The sequence below is a fragment of the Narcine bancroftii genome, chromosome 13 (genome assembly GCF_036971445.1).
Source record: "Narcine bancroftii isolate sNarBan1 chromosome 13, sNarBan1.hap1, whole genome shotgun sequence".
Classification (NCBI taxonomy): domain Eukaryota; kingdom Metazoa; phylum Chordata; class Chondrichthyes; order Torpediniformes; family Narcinidae; genus Narcine; species Narcine bancroftii.
Window position 1 is genome coordinate 42429716 of NC_091481.1, and position 21690 is coordinate 42451405.

Here is a 21690-nt window from a genome sequence, read left to right on the forward strand (position 1 = left end):
TGTCTATTGCCCACCAAATAACAATAGCACAGTAGCACTGAGAGATAACTGAGATATGCAAGAACAGAACGGCAGTTGTCATGGGGGACTTTTAACTTCCACATAGATGTGGAAAATCAATTTGGTTGAGGGAGTCTGGAGGACAACTTCATAGAATGCATCCGTGATAGCTTTTTTGAGCAGCATGTTAAGGATCCATCAAGGGAGAATGCTATTTTAGATCTAGTATTGTGCAATGAGAAAGGTAAAATTAGGGACCCTCTGGAAAAAGCAATCATAGTATGATTGAATTTCTCATACAGATGGAGGGTGCAATAGTTAGATCTGACTCTAGTGTATTATTCATGCAGTTTGGCATGCAGAGTTTTGCCGCCAGCCTTCCAGACCTCTGGGGGGGATTCCATCCATATCTGCTGCTTTGCCACTTTTCAGTTGTTCAATTGCCTTATATGTCTCTTCCCAGGTGAGGACCTCATCCAGCTCTAGCCTTAGGGGCTGTTGAGGGAGCTGGAGCAGGGCGGAATCTTGGACTGAGCAGTTGGCACTGAAAAGAGATTGGAAGTGTTCTGACCATCGGTTGAGGATGGAGATCTTGTCGCTGAGGAGGACTTTGCCGTCTGAGCTGCGCAGCGGGCTTTGGACTTGGGGTGAGGGGCCGTACACAGCCTTTAGAGCCTCGTAAAAACCCCTGAAGTTGCCAATGTCTGCGCTGAGCTGGGTTCGTTTGGCGAGGCTAGTCCACCACTCATTTTGGATCTCCCGGAGTTTGCGCTGAAGATGGCTGCATGAACGACGGAAGGCTTGTTTCTTCTCTGGCCAGGACGGCTTTGTAAGGTGAGCCTGGTGGGCAGCTCGCTTCTTTGCCAGCAGCTCCTGAATTTCCTGGCTGTTTTCGTCGAACCAGTCCTTGTTTTTCCTGGAGGAGAAGCCCAGTACCTCTTCAGTGGATTGCAGTATGGTAGTCTTCAGCTGATCCCAGAGGGTTTAACTGCATGAGTTTTTCAAGCTTTGCTGGGACCAAGGAAAACAGCCTCATGACCTTCGTGATGCCATCATCATCACCCTGTACAAAAACAAAGGCGAGAAATCAGACTGCTCAAACTACAGGGGAATCACGCTGCTCTCCATTGCAGGCAAAATCTTCGCTAGGATTCTCCTAAATAGAATAATACCTAGTGTCGCTGAGAATGTTCTCCCAGAATCACAGTGCGGCTTTCGCGCAAACAGAGGAACTACTGACATGGTCTTTGCCCTCAGACAGCTCCAAGAAAAGTGCAGAGAACAAAACAAAGGTCTCTACATCACCTTTGTTGACCTCACCAAAGCCTTCGACACCGTGAGCCGGAAAGGGCTTTGGCAAATACTAGAGCGCCTCGGATGCCCCCCAAAGTTCCTCAACATGGTTATCCAACTGCACGAAAACCAACAAAGTCGGGTCAGATACAGCAATGAGCTCTCTGAACCCTTCTCCATTAACAATGGCGTGAAGCAAGGCTGCGTTCTCGCACCAACCATCTATTCAATCTTCTTCAGCATGATGCTGAACCAAGCCATGAAAGACCTCAATAATGAAGACGCTGTTTACATCCGGTACTGCACGGATGGCAGTCTCTTCAATCTGAGGCGCCTGCAAGCTCACACCAAAACACAAGAGCAACTTGTCCGTGAACTACTCTTTGCAGTCGATGCCACTTTAGTTACCCATTCAGAGCCAGCTCTTCAGCACTTGACGTCCTGTTTTGCGGAAACTGCCAAAATGTTTGGCCTGGAAGTCAGCCTGAAGAAAACTGAGGTCCCCACCATGACTACCAGCCCCCCCACATCTCTATCGGGCACACAAAACTCAAAACGGTCAACCAGTTTACCTATCTCGGCTGCACCATTTCATCAGATGCAAGGATCGACGACGAGATAGACAACAGACTCGCCAAGGCAAATAGTGCCTTTGGAAGACTACACAAAAGAGTCTGGAAAAACAACCAACTGAAAAACTCACAAAGATTAGCGTATACAGAGCCGTTGTCATACCCACACTCCTGTTCGGCTCCAAATCATGGGTCCTCTACCGGCATCACCTACGGCTCCTAGAACGCTTCCACCAGCGTTGTCTCCGCTCCATCCTCAACATTCATTGGAGCGACCTCATCCCTAACATCAAAGTACTCAAGATGGCAGAGGCCAACAGTATCGAATCCACGCTGTTGAAGATCCAACTGCACTGGGTAGGTCACATCTCCAGAATGGAGGACCATCGCCTTCCCAAGATCGTGTTATATGGCGAGCTCTCCACTGGCCATCGTGTCAGAGGTGCACCAAAGAAGAGGTACAAGGATTGCCTAAAGAAATCTCTTGGTGCCTGCCACATTGACCACCGCCAGTGGGCTGATATCGCCTCAAACCGTGCATCTTGTCGCCTCACAGTTCGGCGGGCAGCAACCTCCTTTGAAGAAGACCGCAGAGCCCACCTCACTGACAAAAGACAAAGGAGGAAAAACCCAACACCCAACCCCAACCAACAAATTTTCCCCTGCAACCGCTGCAACCGTGTCTGCCTGTCCCGCATCGGACTTGTCAGCCACAAACGAGCCTGCAGCTGACGTGGACATTTGCCCCTCCATAGATCTTCATCCGCGAAGCCAAGCCAAAGAAAGAGTGTATTATACTTGACCAGGGGAGACTACAACAGGATGAGGGAGGAATTGGTCATAGTGGACTGGGAGCACAGGCTAGTTGGCAGAACAGTTGAGGAACAGTGGAAGACTTTCAGAGATTTTTCACAGTGCTCAACAAAAATATATTCCATTATAAATAAGGGCAGCAAGAGAGGGAAGGGTCAGCCTTAGTTAACTAAGGAAATGAAGGAAAGTATAAAATTAAAAGCTCATGTCTACCAAGTACCCAAGAGCAGTGGGAAACTGAAGGATTGGGAAAACTTTAAAAGGCAACAAAGGAGAACTAAACAGAAAATAAGGAAAGGGAAGAAGGATTATGAAGGTAAATTTGCACAAAATATTAAAACAGATCGCAAAAACATTTTATAAATGTATAAAACTGAAGAGGGTGTCTAGAGTCAACACAGGAAGATGAGAGAGGGTGCTTGATATTGAGTAATGAGGTATCAGTCTTTACATTGGAAGACACATCCAGCATGCCAAAGAGTGGAGATAGGGATGTGAAGGGAGGTGAGGCCCTCAATAAAATAATTGTTACAAAAGAGATAGTGATGAGAAAATTAAAGGTACTGAAAGCAGACAAATCCCCTGGTCCTGATGGATCGAGTCAGGGGAAGTATATTGGCATGGATTGAGGATTGGTTAACTGACAGAAGGCAGAGAGTTGGGATAATTGGGTGTTTTTCTGATTGGCAGTCAGTGGGAAGTGAGGTGCCGCAGGGAAAGTGCTGGGCCCACAGCTGTTCATCATTGATATTGATGATTTGGAAGAGGGGACAGAGTGTCGTGTAGCCAAGTTTGTGGATGATACTAAATTGAGTGGAAAAGCAAATTGTACAGAGGATGTGGAGAGGCTGCAGAAGGATGTAGTTAGGTTAGGTGAGTGGGCAAAGGTCTGGTAGATGGAGTTCAACATTAGTAAATGCGAGCTCATCCAGTTTGGTAGGAAAAATAGAAGAGCAGATTATTATGTAATGGTAAAAAATGGCAGCATAGCTAAGAATGAGGCAGGAAAATTGTTTTCACTGATGGGTGAGACCAGAACTAAGGGCCACAGCCTCAAGCTTCAGGGAAGTAGATTTAAGACGGAGATGAGGAAAAACTGTTTTTCCCAGGAGTAGTGAATCTATGGAATTCTCTACCCAGGGAAGCAGTTGAGGAGACTTCATTAAAACATATTTAAGGTTCAGTTAGATAGATTTTTATATTAAAAAAAGTAACTAAGGGATATGGGGGAAAAAGCAAGTAGGTGGAGTTGAGTCAATGATCAGATCGGCCATGATCTTATTGAATGGTGGAACTGGCTCGATGGGCTGAATGACTGACACCTGCTCCTATTTCTTGTGTTCTTATATTGTTCTATTGCTGTTGTCCAGGCAATCCAAGGCTGAGTGGAGAGCCAGTAAGATCTGCTGTGGAATGATTGTGGTGAATTACAGTGGGTCCAGGTCTTTGCTTAGGTACAAATTAATTCTGGCCATGATCGACCTCTCAAGCATTTCATCATTGCAGATGTTAGTACTATTGGGTGACAGTCATTGAGGCAGTTCACTCTGCTCTACTTGGGTAGTTGGGAATCTCTGGCTGCGGCAGTGAGAGATTTAAAATGTCTGTGAACACTCCAGTTGGTTGGTACAAATTATCAGTCCCCTTGCCAGGTACTCCATAAGGGTGCTGTTGAGAGATGTTCTGACGTTGGCCTCTTAGATATCACAGGGTTGTCAGCTTCTGTAGGGATTCTCACTGGTACAGTTCATTTTTCCTTTTCAAAGTGAGCACAAAAGGGTGTGAAGCATCACTTTACAGGATGAGATGGCCTGCAAGTCCTGCCATAGTTGGTGTGTATCTGATTCTGTCTCTCACTTGACATGGAATTGCTTCTTTGCTGTTAAGATAGCCTTAAGATATCTGTCAATCTCTGTCTTGCACATATTCATGGTAATCGCATGAATGAAACATCCTTTCAGCTTCCATTGCTGTTGATCCCCTTCTGAATCTTGTGTGTTTCAATCATCCCTCAATTTTAAAACTTCAGCACTCACCTTTCTTCCCAGTGAGTTCCAGATTAATAATGGAATTTAAATTCTGCAGCTGCCACGGCAGGAGTGGAGTCTGAATATCTTGAATGCTTGACCAAGACTCTGGGTTAACTGTTGTGCTAAATGTTGTTAAACTGATATTTAAACTTTTTTTTTGTTTTCTTTAGCTTCTGCCCTACGAACAGTCCTCTTTACTGGAACTTATTAAGACGGAAAACAAAGTAAGTTGATATGAGTCTGTAAACTACAGTCAGTCATAACTTTAAATTATATTTCATCAGTTACATTTCTGGCATTTGGCTAATCTGTATGAGGTGGAAGTTTGAGTGGCCATGAATAACTGTTTTAGGAAACAATGTTTGGGTCCCTCATTTATGTTATTCTAGTAGGTCAGTTCAATGGTTTATGCAGGATTTTTCCAGGCAATCCCTGTAGAAACATCTCCTACTTGAGCTGGTTTTAAATTTAGGTGTTCAGGTGTCAAAGAAGATGACAGTAGCATAAAATGGTAACCATGGATCTTGGTATTGCTTGGAAATGATACTTAAACGTTTATTAATGATGTTAACATTTTTTTTAGGTCTTGAATAAAGTGATAACAGTTTACGCTGCTCTTTGCTGTGAAGTAAAAAAATTGAAATACGAGGTAAGGTAAAGCATAATTTTCATTTTCCATATCTTCAATAAATAACTCATTTTAATTAGCTGTACATTTATTTTGTAGCATTTGTATTTCATGTGGCGAGTTTCAATTTCTGTTTTAGAAAATACCTATAAGTGACTGTACTTTTATGGATTGTTTTTGTTTTTTAGGCTGAAACAAAATTTTACAATGGCCTTCTGTTCTATGGAGAAGGAGGTTAGTTGGATTTCCTTCCAATGTACTTTTGTCTGCAGCTGCAGTACACATAAGTGCTGGAGAAATTCAGCAGGTCATGCAGCATCCAAAGAAAGTGGTTTAGGTCCAAAAAAATCGCGTTAAATCGGGGTTTCACTGTATAAGCATATCATGTCTAAGATCAGGGTCAGCACCAGGGAGGGGGTCGGGGTGCATTCATGAGGATTGCCCCCACCAAATGAGGTATAATTGTGGTCCCCCACCTAACCTGGTGTATTTGTAGGCTGTTATCTTTTTTTATTCTAGGGACAGTGCCGATCTCCCCGTTTATCTCTGGCAGGCGCTATGCTTTGATGGTGCTCATAAGGTTCCTATCTCAGCGCATGTCTGCCACAGACGCCTTCACATGTATGGTCACTTTGCGGAGGTTGTAGCAAGTGTTATGTTTGATCCAAATTGCTGGTCCTTTAGACTTGAGCTGTGCTTTCCGGCTTGCCACCTCTCTGGCTCTGAGGTCCTGCACCGCACTCGTGTGCAGGTGGACATTCTCAGGGTTATCCCCCGACAGCATCTATGGATTCTTCTCTGGATCCCCCTTGGAGGCATCCTTCCTCCACTTGATTTGGTAACCTCGGAACAAAGCTTGGATCTTCGCTGCAGCCCGCGCCTGGTGGTGATTTTTTGTTGACCTTGGTGACCTCTCCAAGCCACTCGGATGATGGTGGCAGCTCTGGTTCTCTCCTCATTCAAAGGCAGTGTCGAACCCAGTGGTTGACGGGATCGAACAAGCATCCCTGCAGCCAGAGGTCCTGGAGGCTGCTGGCCCATGCACTGGCACTCCTGGGCTGCAGAGCAGCACAAGGACAGGCACCTCCTGTTCATATACTCCTGCAGCGGGGTGGGGGGAAACCTGGTCGACGTTACCCATCCTCTCCTGCTGTCTCGACACTGTGACAGCCTTGGGACTGGGTGGAGAGCTGCAGAGCTTGTTTGGCACAGAGATATTGTAACTCATATCTCACACCACCACTTGCCCATTCTTTGTAGTTAATACATGGACGCCCGTGCTCCCCATCGTTATATCCTAATTTGAATTAAATCGGGGTTCCACTGTAAGGGCGTTTGGTCTTGGTCTCTTTGTCAGGAAGCAGCTGATGCTTTGATATCTGCATATCCATAGTGTGAACTCAGATTAATATTCAATGAACCTTGGGATGTTTACATATTACCTTCTGTCCCAGTGGGACATTTTGGCTACCACTGATACTAGATTTGTAAATGTGGGTTCATGTGATATCAAACTCTTTTAAAGAACAGGCTCATCGGTCTATACCAGCTTCTGAATATCCTACTCAATCCCATTCCCCTGTTTAATTCCTATTCTCTCAAGTCATCAACAGTCTCAATTCTACCTCCATGCCTGTAGGCCAGCCTACAGATCTTTGGGAGGTGTGAGAGACTGCAGAACCCAGAAGAAGCCCTTGTAGTGATAGGAGAGGTGTGCCAACTCTACAGAATGCAGCTGAGGCCAGGATCAAACCTAACTGCAGGAGAACCTGCAACACACAAACATGGTGGAGAAACTCAGCAGGTCATGTAGGAAGTAAAAGGTGACCAATGTTTCAGGCCTGGCCCTTCATCGGATACAAGTGAGAAGGGGGGGGGGGGGGGGAACAGGAGAGAAGCACAGGCTAACAGATGGAGACGTGGGAGGACAGGAGAGAAAAGGTGAGGTGATGGGGGAAAGGCCCTCTGATAGGAGAAGAAAAGGAGGAGGGTGAGGAGTTAGAAGAAAGAGGGATAGGAAAAGAGAGAGACATGGGGAGGGGGAGTATTGGAAATTGGAGAAGTCATCATTAATGCTGCTTGGTTAGAGAGTGCCAAGACTGATAAGGTGTTGTCCCTCCTGTAGGAGCATCTACTGCTTATTTTACTTGATTGCAGCATCTTTTGGAAACTTCATCACTGTCTCTTTTTATGAAAGCAGTCTTAGAGCAAATTACTGTTTTTAATAGCATTAAAAAGCAAACTGCTGGAAGAACTCAGTGGGTCGACAGCACCTGTGGGAATGAGCAAAAGGAGTTGTTCACTTTTCATTTAGAGATCCTTCATTGAGGGCATATTACTAACAATGGAGACACAAGAAGTCATAGGGATATTCCAAACTTCATGATTCCATTTCCAGCATCTCTCTTCTCTTAGAACATTGCAACACAGGACGGGCCCTTTGGCCCACGATGTTGTGGAAACCTACTCCACAACAATCTATTTTTCTTTCCCTCACACCCATAAACCTCTATTTTTCTCATCCATGTGCTTATCGGAAAGTTTGGAGTATCCCTGTGACTTGTGTCTCCATTGTTAGTAATATGATGCTGCACATATCTCTCATACCTATTTTTCGCCATGGATGTGTAAAAAGTAAAAACGGTGGCGCTACTGGCGCTGCTGTAAAGGACATGCTGCCGCTGGTGCAGACCCAGGAGAGCGGGGAGTGGAGATACAGCGCTACTTGCTGATGGCTCTGTCAGGCTTCATACAGCCAGTTTAAAGCCTGACAGTTAAACGAGACAACAATATTTTTTAAAAAAGCTTTTAATCACGGGTTTTTGGAGGCGTCTGTGCTGGGCAGTGTGCTACGTGGTTGGAGGGTCCAGGGGCACAGAGCACCAGAAACTTAGAGAGCAACACCCCTCCCCTCCCTGTTGAGAAGGAGAAACATGGGAGGCACCCTGCAGAGAAGGTGGGAAGGTGACCATGGCAATGGACGAGTGAGGGGCTCAGCAACTGAAGAACCCACACAGGCTGTGAGCTGTTGGCAAGTTATGGTCAAAGGGCCATAAGTTGGGCTTCTGGAGATTAGTTCACTCGATTGCTAAAGGCTTCCTGAACATATCAGAGGTTTGGACCTTGACCTGATAGGAAAGCAGTGTTTGTATAATGTCTTGGATCTATGAACATCTATTCTAAATATTGTGTTTATTGATTCCATTACATAGATTTTTCCTGGTCAGTAACTTGTTAGAATGCATAAAGCAGACTCAAGGCTGTCGAAGCACAAGATTAAACTCTTTCACCTCCTCACCTGACTACCTCTCTGTTGCAGAGGGATCCAAGTTTGTTTTCTCTTTTAGTCACAGATTCCAGTATGGCTGAAGGAGAGTCACAGATCCAGATGGGCAGGTTTATTTCTTTCTTACAGGTATGTCCCTTTCAATTGTTTTTTATAAAGGAAATGATTGTAATCTGGATATGGACCACCATCTGAGTGAAAAAGCTGCTCCTCAGGTCCCCCTTAAACCAATGCCCTTATAGTGCAACCCGGGAAGAAAGATTATGCCTGCTCATAGAACAGAGAATGTTACAACACAGTACAGGCCCTGTGGCCCAAAATGTTATCCCAACCTATGGAAACCTGCCCCAAAACAATCTAATCCTTTCTTCCCTCCATTTTTCTTACATCCATGGGCCTATCTCAGAGTGTTTTGAATGTCTCTATGGCACCAGCCACCACCACCACCCATAGCAATGCTTTCCAGGCACCACCACTCTCTATTAAATACTTACCCCTGACATCTCCCTGAAATTTTCCTTAAACAAATGTCCTCAGGTATTTGCATTCACATGATCTATTCCACTTCTTGATTTTATTTATCTCTATAAGGTCACCCCTCAGCCTCCTACTCTCCAGAGCACAAAGATCCAGCCTCTCCCTATAACTCGAGCCCTCTAATCACATTAACATCCTGGCAAATCTCTTCTGCACCCTTTCCACTTCATGACTTCCTTTTAGCTTTGCAATTAGACCTACACACAATACTCTCAAGTGTTGTCTCACCAACACCTTGTTCAGCTGTATCATGATGTCCCATCTTTTATATTCAATATCCTGTGTAATGAGGTCAAGCATGCCAAACTTCTTTACCACCCTGACCACCTGACTCATCATTTTCAGGGAACTATGCCCCTGTGTGCCTCAGTCTCTCTCTTCCACAACACTCTCCAGGGCTATGCCACCTACTGGACAGTTCTCTCTGGTTTGACTTGTCAAAGTTAAATTCCATTTGCCACTTCTTGGCCCACCTTTCCAACTGATCTAGGTCCTGTTGTAGACACACGATATCCACAATACCACCTATTTTGGACCTATCTGCAAAGTTACTAATCATGTTAACTATATAACCAACCCTGGCAAACAACAGTGGACACTAGGCCCAGGCCTCCAATCAGGACAACTGGAAGACATGGGTTAAAAGGGAATATTCGGATGAACACGCAGAAAATGGTGAACGAGCTGCCGGCAAAAGTGGTGATTAGTGGCTTGATTTTGACATTTAAAAAAATTTGGAAAGATGCATGGATGGGAGGGGTATGGAGGACTATAGTGCAGCTATAGGTCAATGATAACCCTTTGGCTCCTTCCACCAAGTTAGTTTTCAATCTGATTGGCCAGTTCACCTTGCAAATATCTCTGACATTTTCTTGTCAGGCCCTGGGGATTTGTCCACTCAATGTGCTCCAAAGCCACCTGCAGCTCCTCCCTGCTATTGTGTGTATTGTTATTTGTGTGGGGTTTTCAGTGGCTGGGAGAGGTTGGTGGTTGGTGGTAACAGCAGAAAGTGTAAAGTCTGTTGGTTTGCTGCCTATGGTGATAAATGTCTCTAGAATGTTGCAACTTTTCCATGGAAACCGACCTCATCCCATTAAAACCAAAGAAGGGCCAAATAAATCAGCAAAACTGAGGACTGGGAGTTCAGAATTCAGCAAGGAAGACAAAGGATCTAATTAGAAGGGGGAAAATGGAGTATGAAGGTAATCTTACAGGGAACATAAAAACTGACGGCAACAGCTTCTGTAGTTTATGTGCAGAGAAAGATACCAATTAAAGGAAATGTAGGCAGAGAGAGGCCTTGCCTCGGACCTCCATTCCCTAAAATGATAAGACAAAACGACTTGATCCAGTGTGTAAAAGTTTTCTTGTTTATTTTCCATTGTGTGAAGACATTGTTTTATGGTTTTATTGTAATGTATATGTTGAATATTTATTGGAGGGAAGGGGGGAAAAAAGGGAGAAAATGCCACTGAGTATATTTAATGAGAAATGTTTGTACATATTTTGGTTGATATGGTTCACAGTCTGAAAAATATTTTTTTTTAAAAAAAAGCAAATATAGGCGGTGAGGTTGGCCTGGCCTTTACAGCGCCAGCATTTGGGACCAGGGTTCGAATTCTGCACCGGGGCCTCCGGTTTCCTCCCACCATTTGAAACGTACCTGGGGGGGGGGGGGTGTAGATTAATTAGGTGTAAATTGGGCAACACGGACTCGTGGGCCGAAATGGCCTGTTACCATGCTGTATGTCTAAATTTTTATTAAAAATCTAAACAATAGGTCCCTTACAGTCAGGAGAATTTATATAAATTATTTTATTTTATATTCATGAAAGAAGATACAAAAAACATTCCGTGAATACTATGGGTACAAAGGACGACCTCAGAAAGGGAGTTTACAGAAACTGTTATCGGTTGTGAAACTTTGGTAATTCCCAGGGCCTGATTTTCTGGATCCTAGGGTGTTTGAAGTGGTCCTAGAGACAGCAGATGCATTTAGTGATTATTTTTCATCACACTCTGCTGGATCAGGTCCTTTGGATTGGAAGGTTACGAATGTGTCCCTGTAATTTAAGAAAGGAAGGAGAGAGAAATCAAGAAATGATCGACCAGTTAGCCTGACCTCAATAGTAAGGAAAATACTGGAGTCAATTATTAAAGATGTCATGGCTGTGCATTTGGCGAGGAGTAACCGGATTAGTCCAAGTTGGCACAGATTTACAAAAGGGAAATCATGTTCAAGAAATCCTGGATTTTTTGAGGATGTAACCAGTAGAATGGATGATGGTGAACTAGTTGATGTAGACTATTTGGACTATTAAAAGGCTTTTGATAATGTCGTACACAAGAGATTCGTGTGCCAAATTAGAGGACATTATTTCAGAGACACGGATAGAAAGTTGGTTGGCAGGCAGACAGCTGAGAGTGGGAATAAATGGGTCCTCAGGTAGTTCCTGATGGGGTACCACAAGGTTCAGTGCTGGGATGAATGAATTACATGTAATGTCTCTAAATTTGCAGATGACGCTGAACTGGGTGGCAGTGTGAGCTGTGAGGAAGGTTCCAAGAGGCTGCAGGGTGACTTGGCCAGATTAGGAGACTGGCAAAATGTATGGTAGATGCAGTATTATGTACCGAATTTGATGGCATTTAAGAACCATGGGCATACAAGTCCTTCCAACCCCCCGCACCCCCATTTCAGTAGGGAATATTAAGGATGTTTTTAGGCAGAATGTTTTTAATTTAGTTTTTACTCACTTTGCTGTGCAGCTTCTCCTCAGCAAGCTTCCCAGCCCCAGGACCCGGGATCCCCACCAGTAACCCACAGGTGTTGGCAAACGGGTTCCCCCTGCACCTCTCGCGCTGCTGGTGGGGGCCGCCATGGTCGGCCTTCTCACTGGGGAAAGTGAAAGGCGGTGGTGGCTCGCAAAGCTTCCTGGACAGCCACAGCACCTCCACGGGCTTCTTGAAGCTGGACGAGTAGCTGGTGACTTGCTCAGTGGCCATCGTGTCAATATTGAGTGGACAGGTGGCAATACTATAATACCCTTCATATATAAGACTCAGGGGATATTTCTTAAGCTGTCAAAATCGATTGTATAAATGTGAGGTGAGAAATTAAGACAAGGGGAGGTTCAATGAGACCTGGAGGTCCTGGTGCATCAGTCATTGAAGGTGAAGAAGGAGGTGAAGAAAGCAAACTGCCTTTATTGTTAGATTGAGCAGGAAAGTCTGTGGTTGAGTGGAATCCACAAAAATGGTAGAGAACCTCAGCAGGTCATGCAGTGTCTGGAGGAAGCAACAGATTATAGCCTATGTTTTGGGCCTGAGCCCTTTGTCAAGGTCTGATCAGAAATCAGGCAGGTGGCTGAATAGAAAGGGGAGAGTGGGGGAGGAGTACAAGCCAACAGGCGAGAGATCATAGGTGTATGTGAGGGCAGAAGAGATAAAAGCTGAGAAGTGATGAGGGAGGGAGGGAGGAGCTCTCTGAAGGGAGATGGAAGGGGTGGGAACTGGAGGAAAAGACAGAGGAATAGGGAAAGAGAGAGAGAGATAAGGGAGGGGCCTGACTGAGAGGGTTGTGATTTAGTGGTGTTTGCATTGCACTTTGCTTGATCCCTTGCTGTTTGTGGCATATATGAATGATTAGGGTCAAAATCAGAAGTGTTAATTTTAAGTTTTTAAAGTTTACACATTCAGCACGGTAACAGGCCCTTTTGGCCCTCGAGCCTGTGCTGCCTACAATTACACACGATTGACGTATACATTGACTCAGTACATTTGAAGGGTGGGAGGAAACCAGAGCCCCGGAGAAAACCCACACAGACACAGGGAGAATGTACAGACGGTGCGGGATTCAAACACTGGTCCTGATCGCTGATGCTGTAACAGTGATGTGCAAACCACTGCGCTAACTGTGCTGTCTAGTTTGCATATATAAAATTGATAACATGATCATTATTGAGGAACAAGCAGTAGACGTGGTCCAACGGGGATTGAGGGCTTCTGCTTGATGGAGCATTGGGGCCAGATTGACAGCAGGAGAGATGAATGGGTTACACCTTATCGCAGATATGCAGTGTCCATGCAGGGAGGGCCACTTGTCAGGTTAGGGAGGGTTTAAACTAAACAAGCAAAGGAATGGGAAGGAACTTGTATGAATATAGAATTAGATGATAGAGGAAAGGGAGTGTTAGTGAGGAACGGAGAAGGTGACAATATAGTGTCTGGCAACAGACAGACTGTGATGATGCCACCATTTCACCATTCAGACATTGAAATTTTTTTGTCACGGTCCAAATCCTGAAGCTTCCCTTCTGACAGCTCTGTCGGAACACCTTCATTAGTGGTTGAGAAAGGCAGCTCACTGCCACCCTCTCAAGTCAGAGAAATGAATAAGAACTTAACTAGAATTTAACCCTGACAAGGGTGAGGTGTTGCACTTTGGTAGGATGAACCAGAGTGAATGGTAGGACTTTGGGAGTGTCGAAGAACAGAGGGGTACATGTGCATAGTGCCATGAAAATGGTGATGACAGTGGAAAGGGTAGTGAAGAAAGTGTTTGGCATGCTTGCCTTCATCAATCAGGGCATTGAGTGCAGGAACAGGGATGTCCTGTTACACCGTACGTGATGTCGGTGAATTTAAAGGGAAAATTCAAGAGAAACTCTTCCTTTCATTTGGAAGATACAAATGTCATGTTGGACATGATAGCCAAGGGTTACGAGACACTTTATGTCCTTTCTAAGTCTAATCTATAACACTGTGACATATATTCTGTCTTCAGGAGTTGACAAATCAGTTCTGATAGCTGGTTTTTTTGAAAGTACCTCATTCAGAGGCAAAGAACAGATATATTTATATTATTGACAGTGTTATATTTATATTATTGAACACTTGGTTCTGCCTGTTATTTGCCTGAAGTTTGGGGTCCAGTCAACAAAATCCTCATGAGAAAGGCAATGGCTCTTTCAGCTCCCCCTGCAGCTCCTGCTGCTGCTGCAGTCGCTGCTGTTTGCGTAGAAGGGCTGACTCGATCGAAGATCCAAGCTTTTGAAAAATGACTTGAATGACGCTTAGAGAAGCTGTCAGAAGAAGTGAAATATCCAATTAGCTAAGGAATTTCATATTTCTGATTTGATTGTTCGAGAAAGCAGCTCATTGCGAGAAATTTTTTGAATAAAAATATAGATGACACTTTCCTTATTTTAATATATCCTAATTTCAAAATCTCATCTTCCAAAAGCAGGAGCTACGATATTTTGAATTTCAATCTCTTTAATCCAATAAATCCAACTCTGTGCCTGCTGCTTTCTGTAGTTTTAATTCGTTTATAAAACGGAGAAACATTTTGCATAGCTTCCCATGAAGACTTTCATAATGATGAATAACAAAGCTTTTCTGTATAATGAAGATCTAAAAGGATATATAAAAGCGTTTAAAGAAAACAAACTTTAAAGAGATACATAAAAGTCTTTAGAGACAAAAAATTCAAAGGAATATGGTATGCAGATTTGGTGACCCAGCTAAAGATTATCATTAAAATGGAAAGGGTACAGAAAATATTCACAACAATAGAATTGGTCAACTTGAATTATAAGGAAAAATTAGATAGGCTGGGACTTTTCTCCCTGAACTTTACAAAAAGGTTTATAAAATCATGAGGGACATAGATAAAATAATTAGTCATAGTCTCTTTTTCCAAGGTAGAAGAGTTAAAAATTCGGGCACATAAATTGAAGGGGAAAAATTTAAAGGGGATTTGAGCATCAGCTTTTACACACAGGGTGGTGGGTCTGTGGAAGTAACTGCCAGAGGCACCTTGCTGAAGGTGGGAAGGGAAGGTTGAGAATCACTGTTTTAGACCCAATTGTTACTGAAATATTTTGCTTGAGAAATATTGTCATTGGCCCATCCTTTGGAGTTATGAAACTGTGCACGTAACGAGTCAATGAGGTACGATTAAAACAGTGGTCTTCAAACTTTTTTTATCCACTCACTTACCACCTTAAGCAATCCCTTACTAATCTCAGAGCACCTTTGGTGTAGTGATTACTTAAGGTGGAATGTGAGTGGAAAGAAAAAGGTTGAGAACCACTGTTTTAGAGGGATATGGGCCAAACATAGGCAAATGGGACTAGGTCAGGTTAACAACTTAGTTGGAATGGGCTGTAGAAGTGACTTTATAACTCTAGTCAATTTTGAACTGTGCATGGAATAGATGTGAGAATGAAACAGAGCACTAGTTTGGCCACTAAAAACACAGAAATGCTGGAGGAACTCCGCAGGTCTTGCAGCACCCATTGGAGGAAAAACTGTATAACTGATGTTTCAGGCCTGGCTACAGCAGTTTTATGGGAAAAGGTCCAAGTTGCAGGATGGATCTGATAGCACCAGAGAAGGATGGGAGAAGAGCAACAAGACTGTTTTTAGGAATGGAGACATTTAATTATAAAGAAAGATGGATTCAGCTGATTTGTTTCTGCGCCTAACATTAAAAGGCCCAGAACGAAGGCTTAAGTTTTCACTGATAGGTCAGTAATGAAGATATATAATAAATGGTAGGATTAGAGGGAGTTGAAAAGGTTCTTCATCTGATGTAGTCGAACTCTGTCTCTGAGAGTCTTTTATGATGGTATCATGGAAAGTGAGATCAGTAGCAAGGCACATGAGCAAAATTGTGGCCGAGAGTTTGATACATTGTTTCTAATTTTAGGAGTTATCTTGTTTTATTACAAGATGTTATGAAGTGGTAATGAATATTGTCCAACAGCTGGCTTCACTCTACACCAGCAGTAAGTAAGTACATTTTGATTGTATCTTCATTGGAGGAACCAATTGAGTGGAGAATTTAATGACAGATGTTATCTGTACTCTGTATTGATCAAGACAGGGGATGTTGGTGAAAGGGCATGGAATAATTTAACTCAACAAAGTATGTGTATTGTTATAATTGAACTAAACCCATTAACTACCTTCGTTACTATAGTGCGCCATTTCAATTTCTCAAATCAGCCAGAATTGCACAGCATCAAATTAGAGACAACTGTATAAAGTTACTTGGGAGTAACAAGATTTAAATAATCTCAAAATCAGAAAATTCTAAAAATAAGGAACCTTCAGAAAAAAAAAATCCTTGGCCAGCTAGACATGGATCCCATGTGACCTAACCTTCCAGATTAACCTTCCATGTGGGACCTTGTCAGAGGCCTTGCTAAATTCCATATAGGCAACCTTCACTGCTCTGCCCTGCCCTACTCAGTCCTCTAAGTAACCTCTTCAAAAGTCTCTTTGTGCACAAAGCAATGCTGAAGACCTCTAATCAGTACTTGCCGATCCAACTTGGTAGATCCTGTCCCTCGGAATCCCCTCCAGCAACTTTCCCACAACTGTTCTGGCTTGGCCTTGCTGCCCTTCTTAAATGACAATACAGCATTAACTAATCTTCAGTAACTTCACCTGTGGCCAAAGATGATGCAAGCATTTCTGTAAGGACCTCTACAATGTCTTCACTAGAGCAGTGCACTGGGTCTTTCATCAGAGCTTTGGACAGTTCTTATTTTTATTTAATTACTTAAATTCTTTGTCAAGTAGCACACAATTCCTCTCTTTTTTTCCTTTCGGAGAAATAACAGTTGTGTTTGGTATAAATGAATTCTTGTTACTGAAAGTTTCTTTTCCCTTAGGACTGCACCAAAAGTCATAGAAACAACAGGGGTTCATTTCCAGGTGAGTTGTAATTGCTTTTTGTTAAACTGTTGTCAAAGGACGTGTAAACTTGGACTGTCTTATTTTAAAGTTTGTCACATAGTCTTTGTCAATATGTTCAAATAGGGAGATGGTATAATTACCAAGTAATGCTGTGAGCTACAAACAAATGTTGTTGCAGACTGTATATGAACATCTTGGGGAGCTGCTGACTGTTCTCCTCACGTTGGATGAAATAATTGAGAATCATGTGACCCTGAAGGACCACTGGATCACCTATAAAAGGTCAGAATGTGCAGTAACAATACAAATCCTTTCACTGATGCGTACATGCCAATTATTAACATGCATTGTGGGGACTGGCTTTTTTCTTTTCCAATGGTGTATTTCTCATCTAAAATAGCTTCAGAGCAGTAGGTCATTCTCTGATGGGTGTAAGAGCAAATCAGGCAGTCCAACACCTGGCTGACCTGCAGTGAAGCTCGATGCCTTCCCTCAGCTTGTGCAGGTGTGTGGGAGAATTAAAGAGGACAGCTATTTCTGAATGCAAAAACAACACAAATCAGTCAACATCGGATGTGAAAATGCTCAGGTCACACAGCAACAATGAAATAACATTTCAGAGTTTTATAAACATTTTTTTATTTCTTGCACCATGAATCATATCAATAAGAACATTCACAAATGATCATCACTAATATATACCCAGTGACATTTCCTCCTTTTCCCCCCCTTTCATCTCTCCCCTCTCCCCACCCCCTTCAAAAACCAATGAATAATAAAACACATAAAACAAAGAAATAACAAAAAGCAAAGAAGTCGTATCGTCCACTTTTACATATTTAAATCTTATCGAGCTCATAATCATGTTGTTTTAAGAGATAGAGGTCTATGGTTGGCATTCTCTAACATATTTTATGTATGGTTCCAAATTTGTTCAAATAATGTATATTTGTCTTTCAGATTGTATGTAATTTCTTCTAATGCTCATTTCTGTACGACTGTTGTATTTTAAGGCTTGTTTCCATTTTCCAAGTTGTCATAATGCCCTTTTTTGCTCCTGCTTGTGCTATCATCATAAATCTTATTCGGGCTCTGTCTAATTTTAGTCCTAATTTTTTTTTTCTCATATTATTTAACAGAAATTTTTTTTGGATCTTTTGGTATTTTTTTTGTGATTTTGTTTAGTATTAGGTTTGGATCTTCCCAGAAAATTTTCACTTTTGAACATGTCCAAATTGCATGTAATGTTGTTCCAGTCTCTTATTTACAGCGGAAGCATCTACCCGATGCTGTTGGGTCCCACTCTTCTAATTTCTGAGGAGTAACATAGAATCTATGTAGCCAGTTATATTGTATCATACGTAATCTAGTATTTATCGTGTTCCTGTACATAACTCCTCCCATGTTTCATTCTTTATCCCTATGTTTAAATCTTTGCCCCAACTTTGTTTCGGTTTATACCTTGTTTCATCCTCTTCCTTATATTGCAGTTTGATGGACATGTTGGTTATAAATTTTTTAATTATCATTGTGTCTGTGATTAAATATTCATGGCTGCTACTTTCTGGTAATCTCAAGCTATTTCCCAATTTATCTTTTAAATAAGTTTTCAACTGGTAATATGCAAACATTGTACCTTGTGGTTATTCCATATTTATATTTTAATTGCTCAAATGTTAATAAATTATATCTCAAAAAGCAATCTTCTATTTTCTTGATTTCTTTCCTAGCCTATTCCTTGAAAAATAAATTGTCTATTGTAAAGGGGATTAATGGATTTTGTGTCAATAACATTTTTGGTATTTGATAATTTATCTTTTTTTTCTTCCAGGTGTATTCTTTTCCATAATTTAAGTATGTGATGTAATACTGATGAATTGTTGTATTGCACCAACTTTTCATCTCATTTATAAAGTATATGTTCAGGGATATTTTCTCCCAATTTGTCTAATTCTGTCTTAGTCCAGTCCAGTTTCTCTCCTCTCTGATAAAAACCTGATAAGTACCCTAACTGCGCTGTCCTGTAGTAATTTTTGAAGTTTGGTGGCTGCAGCCCCCCTTGTTTGTATCTCCATGTTAATTTTTCTAGCGCTATACTTGATTTCTTACTCTTACATAAATATTTCCTTACTATCTTCTTCAGTTTTGCAAAAAAAATTTCTGTCAGGGGAATTGAGAATGTTTGGAATAGATTTTACACCCATGGAAACATATACATCTTAATACAGTTTACTCTCCCTATTAAAGTTAACGGTAGCTCTTTCCAATTCTCTAAATCTTCCTGTATTTTTTATTAATGGTTCATAGTTTAATTTGTAGAAATGTTTTAGGTTATTATCTATTCTGATACCAAGGTAATGTATCGTCTGTGATTACCATTTAAAAAGGGTTTCTTTTTTAAATTCTGAATAATCATTGGCATCTGAATGTTCATTGGCATCACTTTGCTTTTATTAATGTTAACCTTGTACCCTGATATCTCTCCATACTCCTTCAGTTTCATATATAGTTTTTTTATTGATCTAGCTGCTCTGTTAAATATACTATGATGTCATCTGCAAATAGGCTGATCTTATATTCTTTCTCTTTTATTTTTATTCCTTTTATCATAGTTTCCTTCCTTATCAACTCTGCCAATGGTTCTATAACCAAACCAAACAGTGAAGGGGACAATGGGCATCCCTGTCTTGTTGACTTGCTTAATTTAAAGTGATCTGATACATATCCATTTATTACTACTTTTGCTAATGGTCCATTATATAATGCTCTAATCCAGTTAATAAATTTTTCCGGTAGTTTAAATTTCTGTAAAACTTTCAACGTATAATTCCACTCCACCTTGTTGAAAGCTTTCTCTGCATCTAATGTAACAGCTACCATTGGCATTTTATTTATTTGTGCAGCATGAATTAAATTGATAAGTTTGGAAACATTATCAGCTACCCATCTCTTTTTACAAATCAGTTTGATCTCGCCTTCCTAGTTTCGGTACACAGTCATTCAGCCTTTTTGCTAGTAATTTTGTTATTAATTTATAATCTGTATTCAATAATGATATTGGTGTGTATGACATTGGCAATAGCGGGTCTTTTCCCTCTTTTGGAATTACTGTGATTATGCTGTTTTACATGATTCTGGCAATTTTGGGTGTCTTCCACTGATTCACTACTTCAAGGAGGGGAGGGATTAATAGATTCCTAAAAACTTTATAAAACTCTATCGGGAATCCATCTTCACCTGGTGTTTTATTGTTTGGTAGTTTCATTAATATATCCTGTACTTCTACAGTCTTAAAAGTTTCTGTCAGTTTATTTTGTTCTTCTATTTGTAGATGTGGTAGTTCAATATTAGATAAAAATTCATAATTTTTATCATTTTTCCTATATTTTCAGTTTGGTATAATTGTTTATAGAATTTTAAAAATTTTTCATTAATCTCCAACAGGGTATATGTGATCTATCATCTTTTCTTGTCGCTAGAATGGTTCTTTTAGCTTGTTCTGTTTTAAGTTGCCAGTATTTTGTGGGTTTTCTCTCCCTGTTCATAATATATTTGATTTGTTTTCATTATATTTTTCTCTATATGTTTGTAGTGTTTCTCTGCCATTTTAATTTTTTCTCTGCCATTTCTCTCTTTTTCTCTGTATCTTCTCTTTTTGCTAATTCCTTTTCTATAATTGTTATCTCTTTTTCCAACTGTTCTACTTCCTGATTATATTCCTTTTTAATTTTATTCATATAGCTAATTATTTGTCCTGTAATAAAGGCCTTCATTGCATCCCATAAAATGAATTTATGTTTTACTGACTCCGTATTTATCTCAAAATAGATTTTAATTTGCTGTTCAATATATTCCTTGAAATCTTTCCTTTTTAAAAGTACAGGTATTAGTCTCCATCTATGTCTTTGGTGGGACGTCCTCTAATTTGATTGCTAATAACAAGGGTAAGTGATCAGATAATAATCTTGCTTTATATTCATTCTTAACTCTTCCTTGGATCTGCGCCGACAACAAAAACATGTCTATTCTTGAGTAGGTCTTGTGTCTATTCAAGTAATATGAATATCCTCTCTCTTTTGGGTGTTGTTTCCACCATATATTAATTAGTTTCATGCCTTGTATCGACTTTAGTGTAAATTTAGTTACTTTATTCTTATTGTTAATAGTCTTCCCAGTTTTGTCTATTATCGGGTCCAGGTTGAAGTTGAAATCTCCTCCTAGCAAGATAGGTCCCTTTGTATCCTCTATCTTTAGGAAGATGTTTTGCATAAATTCCTGATCTTCTTTGTTAGGTGCATAGATATTTAGTAAATTCCAAAATTCTGAATAAATCTGGCACTTTGTCATTACATACCTGCCTGCTGGATCTATTGTTATTTCCTTTATATTGATTGGAAAATTTATGTTAACTAATATAGCTACTACCCTGGATTTTGTATTGTATGATGATGTCACTATATAGCCTACCCAGTGTCTCTTCAATTTACTATGTTCTATTTCGATTAAGTGTGTTTCATGCAAATATGCAATGTCCACTTTCTATTTTTTTTTAGTAATGTCAGTAACCACTTCCTTTTAATTTGGTTGTGTATTCCATTAATATTTATGGTCATGTAATTTAATGTACCCACCTTAAACCTCCTTCTTCAATTCTCTCTCATCTCCTCAACTCTTCCATCTCTCTTTTTCTAATATTTCTTTTTAAATTATTTTTTCACGTCTCAATAAACAAATTATCCTAGAAACCCCTACAAAAAAAAAACACATAAAATATTCCTACCCAAAATAATGTGAACCCCTCCCTACATTGGGTTGTCTTTG

The 21690-nt window shown here is 41.1% G+C and overlaps 1 protein-coding gene across 4 annotated transcripts in view; it reads left to right on the forward strand.

Moving 5' to 3' along the window:
• Positions 1-21690, forward strand: part of washc4 (WASH complex subunit 4) — a 182564-nt gene that overhangs the window by 20026 nt on the left and 140848 nt on the right. For 3 of the 4 annotated variants that reach the window (XM_069909975.1, XM_069909974.1, XM_069909976.1), the window contains exons 3-9: positions 4879-4932; positions 5292-5357; positions 5525-5570; positions 8684-8751; positions 15875-15957; positions 16845-16887; positions 17048-17151. In XM_069909975.1, coding sequence (XP_069766076.1) covers positions 4879-4932; positions 5292-5357; positions 5525-5570; positions 8684-8751; positions 15875-15957; positions 16845-16887; positions 17048-17151 — 464 coding nt within the window. Of the gene's footprint in view, positions 1-4878; positions 4933-5291; positions 5358-5524; positions 5571-8683; positions 8752-15874; positions 15958-16844; positions 16888-17047; positions 17152-21690 lie in introns of those variants that run through there. The other variant, XM_069909978.1, reaches the window with a different exon arrangement.